Genomic DNA, 13,356 nt, shown 5'->3' on the forward strand with positions numbered 1-13,356 from the left:
CATGCCAATGTGCATTGGCTCGTTTAGTTTACACTCGAAGTGGATTGGTCTCTCTAAGCAAGATCCCAATTCGTCGGTCACTGACGTGACTCGGAGTGACCGACTGAAAGGGAACTTATGTAACAAGGACACCTTAAAATAAAGTGTTACCAATTTTGCTGTTAAATCCAAATAACACATTTTACTTCCTTTTTAACTGCCTCTTTATAACCTCTTTTTTTTTTAAGTATGCCACAGTATGCCACAAATTCTGTCGCTTGTATTTAACCTGGAAAATTCTGTTAAAGAGGTCAGAATGCATGAAAAGAGATTCAAACCAAGAATAGCCGAAGTATCAGCTGAAGGAAGGACTCTGAGAGAAAAAGAACAGAAGTATGACTAAGGCAGTGAGGTGGACTGAGGCCTAAATGTCATGGCTGTCTTCCCACATCAGTGTTTTTACTGCAGCTCCAGGACTGTGTGTGTGTGTCTGCAGGGAGGGTCACCCAGACAGGTCACACTTATGGCATCTGTACACACACAGCTGCTCGCCGAAGCCCATGGCAGGTGCCACCAACCACGAGAGCACGCACACACGCTGAGAAGTACAGTATGACGTCCTGTGCATGCAGAAATTAGGTCAGGTGCGATGGGGGTTAGTCAGGATTCTTAACCTATTTGCCCGCCGGTACTTCCTTAGGATGTATATATATATAAGGGTGTGCGTGTGTTTGCGTATGTTATCGTTGTAGACAGACTCCACTTGTGCCTGTTGACCCTGACGATGGTGGTTTGTCTTCATGGATTGCTGCCAGCTTCCTGGGGTCAACATCTCTGGCGCTGAGGGGAGAGTTTTACTGTACTCCCTCACATCGCTAAAACACAATAGAGCTAATAAAAGAGCGGGGGATCTTAAAATAAATAGTCCCAGCGCTCGAAATGACTTTAGCAGCCGTGCAACGCAGCAGTGCTAGTCTATAAATACAGCACTGCTCTTCAAATGAGCTTTGCTTCATATAGCCACTATGGATAATGCATGGATGTAATGTGCGAACGAGGGCACGGTGATTGTGGAATGATACTATGAGGCATGAAGGTGATGGGGCAACTGAGTTAGCACAAATGCACCGTTATGAGTCTGCCTGGCAACCTGTGATTTGGCTCATGCACCTTTTTTAAGAACATTGTCAAAACATATGAAATGAGGGAACTTGCAAGACAAGGACTAATGTCTAATGAGATATTTATGGTACATGGAATAAAGCCACTGCCTTCTGTTTCCTTAAAGGTGAAGCATGTAATTTATGCGCCACTATGGCACCAAACAGACCTGCGGAAATAACTGTGAAGAAGTTTTAAACATCTGTCATTGTTCAGGTAATTCTGTTCCAAACTCGTCCAAGTCAGTCACTCAAATGAACAGTTTGCAGTTCCGTTTGGTGCCACTAGAGACACAGAAATTATTCACTTCACACTTCACTAAATTTTGAATGGTAGTGTTATAATCTCTCACAATTTATTATTATATGTCACTTTGTGACTTTATATTTCAAAACTGCATCTTTATTTCTCAGAATTATCGACTTTAAAATGCCAATATGGCTTAATATCTCCCAAAGAGACATTATATCTGATAAACAAACAAACAAACACATCTTCATGAAAAATGTGATGTACCCCCCCAACCCCACCTTTTTTTTAAAGAATGTAATTGCAAATAAAGTTATTATTTCCTATAATATTTTATAAATGCATCCATTATCTGCCATTTGGATAAACAGGTAGACCGGCACCAGAATTTAAACCATTGGTAGAAAGGCACCAGATGCCACACTTCTCAGATAAATAGTTTTTTTTTTTTTTGTGAAAATGCCATAAAACTAGAGTGTTTACACTCTTTGGGGAAATCAACCCACGGATGGCTTATTATTTAATTTATTTTTAAGATTACTTTTTTCATATAATATTTATATTTTAGTATAGTTTTAGCCTAATTTCAGTTACCAAATCGATTTATAATAGTTAACAATAACACCACTGGTCAGAGTCTGTGTGTTCAATCAAACTTTTGTTACTTTTGTACTCCTCGTAAACCACTTTGATACTGTTTTGAGTCACCATTAGTTGTAAAACCTGCGTCCCAAAGCAAAACGAGTTAAGAACCTCTGCATTAGTAGGCTGTCGAGTTCGGTGAGCTCTTGGAAGTTTGGCTCTGGAGAAATGGCGCGATAGCCAACACGGTGGTTGTTGTTTAGCTAAGATTCAACCCACGGATGGCTTACTTATAGTTGTCTCTGCAAATTAAAAAGCATTTTAACATTGAACTGTGCACATCACATTTAATTAGGTTCAGTGTGTCACTTCACAATGATGTGAGCATGAATAATTTAAAGATGATGTGTGTAACTTTTTCCATGTTGAAATATTTTCTCCAATTCCGCTTTAACATGCAGAGACAACTAAAAATAAGCCATCCAGGTTGTTTTCTCCAAAAAGTGTAAACACTGTGACTCTGTGCTGGTATCATATATTGTCTTGTTTGTATGAAGTTTGTTGTTGTTATTATTATTATTATTATTATTATTATTATTATTGGATTTCTATTTGATGCCACTAGTAACACTGAAATTACACAGTTTACCTTTTAATAATTCATTATGAGAATATTGGCAGATTAAACTAAGATATTTTACTTCTTGAATTTGCCTGATCCGGTTTAGAAATTCACCTTTATTATACCTCAGAAAGAGAGGTGGAGGATAAAAATAAAAATCAGATTTATCTTCATCTTTCCAAAGACAATCTTTTGCATAAGGCCATTAGGAGTCAGAACAGGTTGCACCTGGTTCCTTTCTGTTCCAGAGACCTCTTCCAACAAGACAAAGCCTTGTCTCAGTTTCAATCTCTTTCTCTCTTTATTCTCTCTGTTCATTGCTCTGAGAAGAGAAAGAACCAAAGGTATCCAGAGGGAGATGACTTAACAAAACTGTCTTAAAAAATATCCAGGCGCTTGATATGGACATGGGCATGGACCAGGATGTCCTTTCTGAAGTAGATGTTATCTCAGATGGGCTTGGAGTTACTCCTGAAACAGTAAAACATCACTTTTGCTATATCTCTACCTATAGCTCATATTTAATGAGGAAATTAGTAGTATACAGTATCATCATCAGTTTGTTTTCAGCAGTTGTTCTGAACTGGTGGGTCACATCCTTTCTGACATCTCAGGACTGCATAGGGAAAACAATGTTAAATGCAACAAAAAAAAAATACTTGTGCACAGTTTTGATAGCAAAATAAATATAAAATGTAAGTATGTTTAAATAATTAATGTTTTGAATTAACTTTTTATTTTCATATATATATATAAAGCAAAACGAGTTAAGAACCTCTGCATTAGTAGGCTGTCGAGTTCGGTGAGCTCTTGGAAGTTTGGCTCTGGAGAAATGGCGCGATAGCCAACACGGTGGTTGTTGTTTAGCTAAGATTAGCTTAGATGAAGCAAAATGGACTAACCTGGCTCTCTTCCTCTCTCCATCCCTCTCTCTTACTCCATCTCTCCACTGTAGATCGCTCCTCTCCAGCTAAATGGAATCATCTCCGTCTGATAATGGAGTGTAATTCCATTACCCCAGCTCAGCGTCCCAAGGGGGGGCATTTCCGCCCGACACCCCCTTCTCTTCCCTAATGTGCTCATTTCCCCTGCCTAATAGAAATGGATGGGTATGTGGTTCTTCTCTGGGAAGAGTGGGAAAAAAGCGGGAGAGACAATGGAGAGAAAGAGATACGGAGGAATAGGGGATGGAGGTGAAATGTTTTGGAGAATAATTCGACAGAATGAGCCGAGATGGAAAAGATGAGATGAGCTCAAAGCAGAAAGTGATTACGCGGTAAAAGCCAGGAATGGCAGACGTGCAGTTTGATGTCGTGCGTGTGAGCAAGATGGTGCCTGAGTATTTATGAGCAGTTATGGATCTATTTGAATTTCTCTCTCTCATCTCTCCTCTAAAGACAGACCTAGCGTTCGTAGCAGCCGACTGGTAATGGCTTCCTCAAACAAGCAAACAAACAAACAAACAAAAAAACAAACGAACGGTCTACGCGTCTAAACAGAAGAAAGGCCTTTTGAACATCTGTGCAGTTGTCAGGGTTCATTTCTCAAGAGCCTCTCAAAGGCAGCCGCGGAGCGCTCTAACGTTGCACAAAGCGTCCATTACGCCCTCGTTTAGGAGAGCAAATAGGCTGCCGTTCTCCCGCCATCACGCCCATATCAGGGGAAATGAAGGCAATCATTCGTCTCAAATGAGCAAACAAGCCATCTCCATAACGGCAACATCCAATCTGTCCCGTACCATTCAATCAGGCCACTTCTTTAAGCTGGAAAACAGGAAAATTGTTTTGACGTTCCGATGCACTGAACCGCATGTACACACGCACATAAAAAAGAGATATTTAAGTTGTTTTTAATGCTTCTAACTAACCACAGACAGCATTTCTTCCGCTGACAATTTGCCCAGAGATTTTACGACGGCAAACATAAATTACACAGAAATGCAAACATTTTAAATGATTCGAGAGACAGGAAATTTTATCTCAAACAAGAGTCTTTAAAAATAAATGTGCAGTAATGTGTAGAACATTTATATTAAACGCAAAGCTTGATTTGTGCAGACTGGGGTAATGCATTTATGATGTCTGTCACGCACATCCTTTAATTACAGACTTTATGCAGCTATGATCATGCAGACACCAGAGATTCTGTATCACTCCTCCCTCTGCCCACAATTCCACTCATATTTATTTAATCTAGCACATCAAACCATAAAAAATGAACATAACTAAACGCAGAAAGGTTAGCGTACTCTTGCACCACGATTCAAAACTTGACTAATTGATCATTTTATGGCGAAAGAAGTATGCACCTTGCCACTTTCTCTTGAAGTGCCAAACAGCTTTGTTTGTACACAGAGGGCGCCATGGTAATTCTAATTAAAAGGCTAGAGCCGGCTGGAGAGGATATAGACAATGAGGAAGAGAATTCACGGTTTGGTCAGGAAGTATGCTTGAGTGTTTACCACTGTCTCCTCGTTCCTCTTGGGATGGCCTGCGACAGTCTCGAAGGAGGTTTAACCCGCTGGCCAGCCCCTGAATGTTGAACCTTAAAACTGATGGGAGAACGGAGTGAAGAAGAACTGAGAGAGCGGCATCGGGTGCGTGTAATTTAATCGAAAGCAGATGCGCTTGGATGTTCTGGAAGTGTTTCCCACACACACGGTCTCTGTTACTTCCTGTCCCCACGCACTAGTTTTCCCACCATGACGTTCTTCCTAAATGCAAAGTGACATAAAACTGTTTCTAAAACTCTCTCTCTCTTTGTGCTTGACCCCCTCCTCAGTGCACTCTCTCTAGAGTTTCCCCTTCATCGTGATGTGTGTGACTGTGATTATCAGTCTACTCTGACAGGCGCTTGTGGGGCAGCTTGGGGTCTTCACTAAAATGAGCAACCACAATGCATCCAGGCAATGACTCATCTCATCCTGCTCAACCCCAGCGGAGAATGCACATACATACGCAGCTGTGTTTTCTGTCATGATGGGCACTTTCTGTTGACTTCTATTGTTTTATACTGAGCAAAAGATTTTCTGTCTGTATTTAAAAATAGGTAATTGTAAGATAAAGTTTAAAATATGAAACAGTCACATTGTGAGATATAACATCACAATTATAATTGTGAGATATGAAGTTGCAATTGCGATACTGAATAAGTATACTTTATATCAGGTATGAATTCACATTGTGATATTTAAATTTGCAATTATGAGGAAAAAATCACATTTGAGAGTTACATTTTGAGGTACGGATTCACAATTATAAGAAATAAGTCACGATCATGAGATATCTCATATTTTGAGATCACAATTGTGAAATACAGTCACATTTTGAGATATGAAGTCATATTGTGAGAAATAAATTGCAGTTTTGAGATAAAGTCACAATTATAGTCACATTTTGAGATACAATGTTGCAAAATGTAATTGTGAAAGACAGTCACATTTTGAAATAAGTCACAAATAGCAGAACAATTGCAATTGTGAGATATAGTAATTTTAAGATTAAGTCACAATTATTAAAAATAAATTCGCAATTGTGAGGGATAAAGTCACATTTTTAGATATGCAGTCACAATTATGAAAGAAAAATCACAGTTGTGAGATATAAAGTCATATTTTGAGATGAAGTTACAATTATGAGAACAAAAGTTGCAATTGTGAGATATAAAGTAACATGTTGAGATATAAAGTTGCATTTAAAAGAAATAAAGTCAGAGTTAGCTTTTGATTTTTGTACTCTGGGGCAGAAACAGGCACATACATATACTGTACACACTCACAACTTAATTGGAATTGTGGGAAGCTTGTGAAAGCCCAGTGGACTATGGAAGTAGATCTAATGCCTCCACAAATTATATAATAAAGTGAGCAGCAGTGGACCACAGCTGGGTCTCTCTCTCTATCACACACACACACACACACGCACACACAGAGCTATCCTTAGATTTTTTTAAGTAATGCTGAGCACTTGTTTCCGTGCTGAATTTATCCTCCTGTCCCCATGAGGAAGGAAAAGTAGGGAGCGATGCGTGTGTGTGCATGTGTCTGTTTTGGACATTCCTTAGTTCTTCTTAATTAGCTGTGCTGTTTTGCTATAGCTGCTAGATGAAAGGCTTGCGCGTAGGGAAAGTGGGTGATCTCCCCCACAGAGCCCTGCTCTCTTTCTCTCCTCACAGCCACTCTAGCGGTCCCTGCTCTCAGAGCTAACAATGAATGCTGACAAGATTGTTAGTTCCTTCGCTAGAGACACTCTAAAGGTTTTTACAAAAAAAAAAAAAAAAACCCGCCCATCAAGACTGCAGAGGCAGAGTAGGAAATTATCAATTATGAACATTAAATGCAGTTTGTTTGATTTTTTTTTTTTTTTTTTTGTAATTTCAAGCTTCTTTTAAAGGTAGAGGTTTGTGTTTAAAGGTTTGAGCCAAACAGAACTATGTAGTTGGTTGGTTAGTTAGTTGTCACTTAACACTCACTAAAAGGGATAGACATTTACTCGTCCTGATGTTGTTCCAAACCTATGTGACTTTCTTTATTCTGAGGAACATAAAAGATGATATTTTTAGGAAAATCTTAGTGTTTACCTATTTTTTGTCCGTACAATGGAAGTAGAGGGTAGCCAAAACTTTTGGTTACCAACATTTTTTTTTCTCAAAGCTTTGATACCAAAAATGTACTTGAATCATTTAAATTTGTTTATATTTTTAATGTTTTATTTTAAATGTATTTAGACAAAATAATGTAGGCAGGAAGGGCATCCGGCGTAAAACATGTGCCAAATCGATTGTGCGGATCACTCCGCTGTGGCGACCCCTGATAAAAAGGGAGCAAGCCGAAGGAAGAGAACGAGAGAGAGACAAAATAATGTAGATTATTATTTTTATTTTTATATCATCCACTGATACACTCCCTTTTAGTGAACAGTTCCTAAAATAACCTTTTTTTCTTAGCGTGAAGAACAGTTTATTCATCTAAAGACCCTTTTTCTACTATAAAGAATATTTTGTGCAATGCAGAGTTTCCATTAATGTTAAAAGTTGGAATCATCATGGAACCATCCATTTCAGTAAATAACCTATCTTCAATGGTGTACAGTAGGATATTTACCAACACATGAAAATAATCAGTGTTTATGCATTATATATGCTTTAATAACGGTGCATCCTTTATTAAAAAAGTCAAAAAAGTAACTTTTTCCTATTTTAAACTTAAAAGTCTTCTAATATTGCTTTGTTAATTTCCACTGCACATCTTAGCAGCATTAACTTAATCAATTGTGTGAGTTAGAGGCAAAAAATTTAAATAAGTAATTTAAAAATTTACATTTATTATTTTATCAATTCCATTTAGAGCCACTAGTGCTGCAGAAACCAAACACACTTCAACCTTTTAATGCTGGGTGGAACCGGCTGCAGAGCTCAGACAGATATAGAGAGGGAGGAGAGGAAGCAGACAGCGAGAGAAGATTCATGGAGGGGTTTATTTCAGGAGTGCAGCTTGTTTATTTGTGCTTATTTGACGGTGGTCTGCTGTTCTACAGTAGTGAGCGAGAGATCGAGTCCTGAGAGGAGACAGAGAGAGAGAGAGAGGTGTGGTTGCTTTCTTGCTTTGCCCAGAGCGGTGCATTGTGGGCTGCTGTTGTAAAGTGGAGCAGAGCTGGCAGACAGGAGCTCCACTACTGAATCACAACAATGACTAGAGTGCTGAGCACTGCAGTTCTACTGCAGCGAGAGAACGACAGGAAAAGTGAGAGAGAGAGAGAGAGAGGTGGCCGTGGAAAATGGGACCATGAATGTGGAAGTATAAAAGCGCTGGAGTATGTACAAGCAATGTGTGTGTGCGTGTGTGTGCGGCCACCCCTGCCTCTTCATCATCTAAGGATCCCTGGGTCATCCCTTGCCAGGCTGTCTGACAGGTGCAGTACAGTGAACGCAGTGTCACGCTGTAATTGTACATCCCCGTTATGTCACCGTGTAATTGAGCACACAGCCTACAAAGGGCCTGCCAAACACACACACACACACCTTCGAGTCAGTGAGCAGGACATCACTAACATCCTAGCTATGCCTTTATCGACACTGACAAAACACTGAGGCTATACAATTCACAATCGCAGATAACTAGATAGGGGGGTATGTTAAGAGCAAAGGATACTGGGAACGCTGCCATTGTGTTTAATGGCTACTGACATTAAGATGTAACTCATCTAATTAGCAAATGAGATGTGGAGTCATGTAAGGAAGGATTAAATTCACTCTTTCTTTCTCTCGTTCTCTTCTTTCCTACCTTAATTATCTCTCCATTCTCTGCATGCATTGATTTTACCGTGGTCTTTATGTCTCTCTCTCACTTTCCCCATATACTTTTTCTCTCTTCCGTAGACCTGCAACCACATTTGCCTTCTTTCCTCCCTGCTTCCGTGCCACTCTGTCATTCCGGTTTAGAAGCCGATGACAGGTTCCCCAACGAGAGAATAACCACCGTAATCGTATTTGATCAGGGAAATCTTAGTATCGCATATCTGCGGCCTAGCTTAAGTAACCAGAAGCACTGTGGCTCCAATAAATGGGACTGGACCTTTAAAAGGCTCTCCGGGTTTTGAGTTCCGGCAGTCCGATTGAAGGAATTTGAGATGAGTATGTGAAGGTCTCTGGATGTAACTGGATAAGCTGTGCATATGGACTATGATGGTGTGGCAAATGTACTGTCCTCTCTCACATAGAAATTTTAAATGTTCCTCTTCCCCAGCGTTTGAATTGGAAAAGAGAAGTCCTTTTATCTAATTTGTTTGATTAACCAAATATGAGGTATGAATTATTTATTCGCATCGCAGGATCTGAGAGATTCTCACTGTGAAAGAATACAGTGGATTTCTTCCGCTCTATCACACACGCTGAGGTTATTTATGGAAGAAGAAAAAAAAGAAAGGTAATTGTGATTTTTTTTTCTCTTTCAAAATTGTGCTCACACAACTATAACTTTGTATCTGATTATATGACTTTATCTCACAATTGCAACTTCATATCTCACAGTTGTGACTTTATAGTTCACAATATGACTCCATATCTCATATTGTATTTAATCTAGATTTAAACAGAGAGAGTGTGTCTGAACCCCGAACGTTATCAGGAAGGCTATTCCAGAGTTTGGGAGCCAAATGCAAAAAAGCTCTACCTCCTTTAGTGGACTTTGCTATCCTAGGTACTACCAAAAGTCCAGAGTTTTGCGACCTTAGGGAGCGTGATGGATTACAGCGTGGTAGACGACTAGTTAGGTATGCAGGAGCTAACCCATTAAGGGCCTTATAGGTAGGTAAGTAATAATATTTTGTAACTGATACAGAACTTAATAGGTAGCCAGAACAATATGACTTTATATGTTACAATATGATTTTATATCTCACAATTTGAAACTTTACATCTCAAAATATGACTTTATATCTCACAATCTTGTTATTTTCTATCTCACAATTGTGACTTTATATGACACAACACGACTCCATATCTCACAATTATGACTTTATATTTCACAACATAACTCCATATCTCACAATTATGACTTTTTTTATTTTACAATGTTTTTATATCTCACAATTTGAGACTTTACATCTCCAAATATGATTTCACAATATGACTCCATATCTTAAAATTACAACTTTATATTTCACAATATGACTTTATATCTCACAACTATGCCTTTATATTTTGCAATATAACTTAATATCTCAAATTTATAACATCACATCTCACAATTATAACTTCATAATTCACAATGAAATTGTATATTTATAGATTTATAAGTATATATAGTATTTATAAGAATATAGATACAGCATTTATCACAATTATGACTATATCTCGCAATGCAGTTTTATATTTAACAGTTTGACTGAATTTATCACAATTATGACTTTATATCTCACATTCGTGACTCCATATTTCATAACTCCCACTTCATTCCTCCCAGCTGTGGAATTGTGATTTCATATCCCACACATGTGTCTTGATCCAGGGTCACTGAAATTAAATTCTCAGGAACATTTCACAGACCTAGAAATAGATGGATGGAAACTTAGCAAGCTCTTAGTGTGCACAGCTAAAATTCTGACAGACTTTGTGTTTGTAACAGTTCACCCCACAGGGCTGGTTTGCTACTTTATACAGTAATCGCCATCCCTAGGGCTCCATGCTGGTCCCCACTAGCACAGAGGGAGTTAGCAGCTGCCGCTTTTGCCAGCTTTACACCTTGCTCAGAGAGTTAGCGTCTACTGCGATCACCACCTTTGTGTTTTGTCCACTGAGTTAGCCGCTGTTGCCAGGTCCATGGCCAGCGCAGGGAATTAGCCACCACGGCCATTGCCAGTTCAGAAGAGGAGCTTAGGGACTTAGCCCCTGCCACGTTTGCCACCGTTACCAGGACTGCTGTTTCTCGAGGGACTGGCGGCTGCTTCTAATCGAAAGGATATTGTTGTTGTTGTCCATCAACTTCAGAGGATAAAGCCAGCTAGGTGGATCTCAGAGGACAAGGCTGACACGCACAAGTGCGCACATCTCCAGTCCCAGTGGTAGGGATATGGCTTCTTGTTTATCTCCTGTCCTGCTGGGGCTCTCAGCTAGCGTTGTCATGGAAACGGGGCCCTGGTGGGTGAGGGGGTTTGGTTGAGCTGCGGGGGTGTGCCTGAAGCCTCGCTGCCCACTTACCTAACCGAGTGTCTCACACACACACCAGTAATGGTAGGTGTACTCATAGAATGCCTCATACTGTCTATACTTAATGCCATAGTGTCTCAGTAGGCAGTAAACCTCTTTCCAGATATAAAGAGCTCTTACGTTTTGAACCAATGTCACCTCACCTCACCCAGGCACTATAGATTCAAGATCAATACTGACTCTTGGTGTGAAGCCTGACTCTGTCTCTCTCTCTCTAACACACACACACATCCTCTCTGTTCGCTCTGTGAGAAAAGTGAGGTTCAATCCTACTACAGTCTGTATGTTTTCCTTCCACTCTAGCAGTAAATTGGGCTTGATTGAGCAGGTAATTGAATACTGCTTTAAGTCTCCAGTAGAAAGACTTTACACGTGCAGAAGTGTGTTTCCCTTAATCAAATTACTCTCTCTCGCTTCATCTCGAAGCAGACTTGAGGTGTTTCCCTTCCATGATGCATCGTAAAAAGCCTCTTCCTATCATTTACATTACAGTTAATACAACTCTGTGTTAATCAATGGATTAGTAGTTAAATTAGCTAGCTTCTGGACTCACGCTGTCTGTGTTATACAGTCGGAAATTAATGAGGCAGTTGAATAAACGTGGGATGATGTTTGTAAGTCTCTAAACGGGAGGCCAATTTGCAGTGCTAATTGTCATCGGAAAAGCAAAAGTAGTAATGCAAACAGTGCCAAAATAGGCATAGTGGGGTAAGTCTGTGATGCATATTTTTCCACATGTGTAATCTTTAAATATTTTAAGAATGTTTTGTCTGAACACATTGTGCTTTTTAGTTATGAAAGCCACATTTGGCGGTTAGAGAAGGAATGGAAACCAGACATTTTTAACTGTAGCCACATGTGTCACAGGCGTTGATTTTTATTAAAAGAGATTCAACACTTTTCTTGCTATATGTAGAGTCATATTAAAACTTTTTTCATCCATTTACATTTATGCATTTGGCAGATGCTTTTATCCAAAGTGATTTAAAATGTCATTCAAGGTATACATTAAATCAGTGAAAGCATTTTCTGGCAATCAAACTCATGAAATATGAAAATTATAAAAATATTAGATATTTATTACTATTTATTATAATAAATGTGTATATATATATACACATAGATACATCTACTGTAATTGACATGAAGAAGAACGCTGGTGCCAAATGATGTTTATTTCCCATGCACTGTTTTCCATAATATGTTTGTGTCTCCCCTCCTGCATGCATTTAAATGTGCTCGCCTTCTAGCATTTGTATTTGTAAGCGATCCTCCCTTATCGCATTATTGATGCAGCCTGTTGTTGTTGCTTGCCACAGAGATCTGGCTTTATCATGTCCGAAGCTTGACTGTTTGACCAGCCCACTGCCAAAATACAAACAGACGCCAGCAAGCGTACACTTCTCACGGAAGGTCCTTGTGACCGCTGGGGCCAGAATCAATTTCCCGTGTAGGACTGAGAATGTGCTCCACCGCTACACTCTCAGTTTTCCTGCTTTTCTGTTTCTCATCTTTCAGTCGACATGAAGACCTATGAATTCTCTCTAGCAGGGATATTACTTCTGTCCTGGATCATCACAGATAATAATGAACCAGTGCCAGCTTTTTCTTTTTTTGACTCACAAAGGGGCGAGTAAGACAAACACCATCAGTTTACAGTAACACCTGTTTTCGGAAGTAATTAACTAAATTTTCTAATTACTTTGACTACATCCCACAGTAGTGTGACATAGTTTAGCTGTGTTTCTTTTCTGTGTTCTTTTTTCCAAAAACTCATTCTAGTCAATAGATTCATTATGAACATTCATGTTAATGAACAGATTCACAAAATTATTCACTTATTTGAGTCTGTTTGCTGCATTTTAGATCTTATTTTTATAGTAAAAAACTTATGAAATACTGCTGTTGTGCTTTCGACTCACTGTTGTAAATAATGGTGTTTAATGAAGTTTAATGAGCTCATTCATTAAACTTTAACATAAAGTCTAATTGCTCACTCATTTCATTCAAAACCCTTCATTGTTTTGTCTGAAGTTTAATTAGTTATAAAAAATAAAAAA

General features: G+C 39.0%; 1 protein-coding gene across 5 annotated transcripts in view; it reads left to right on the forward strand.

The window, feature by feature from the left end:
- LOC107740130 (protocadherin-1-like) overlaps positions 1–13,356 on the forward strand; it is a 168,434-nt gene that overhangs the window by 110,065 nt on the left and 45,013 nt on the right. The window contains exon 5 of one of the 5 annotated variants that reach the window (XM_016552454.1): positions 5,375–5,434. The exons of the other annotated variants lie outside the window; for them this stretch is intronic. Coding sequence (XP_016407940.1) covers positions 5,375–5,388 — 14 coding nt within the window. The 3' untranslated portion in view covers positions 5,389–5,434. Of the gene's footprint in view, positions 1–5,374; positions 5,435–13,356 lie in introns of those variants that run through there. 5 annotated transcript variants of the gene reach the window in all.

This window comes from Sinocyclocheilus rhinocerous, unplaced genomic scaffold, assembly GCF_001515625.1.
Source record: "Sinocyclocheilus rhinocerous isolate Xijiao unplaced genomic scaffold, SAMN03320098_v1.1 scaffold584, whole genome shotgun sequence".
NCBI lineage: Eukaryota > Metazoa > Chordata > Actinopteri > Cypriniformes > Cyprinidae > Sinocyclocheilus > Sinocyclocheilus rhinocerous.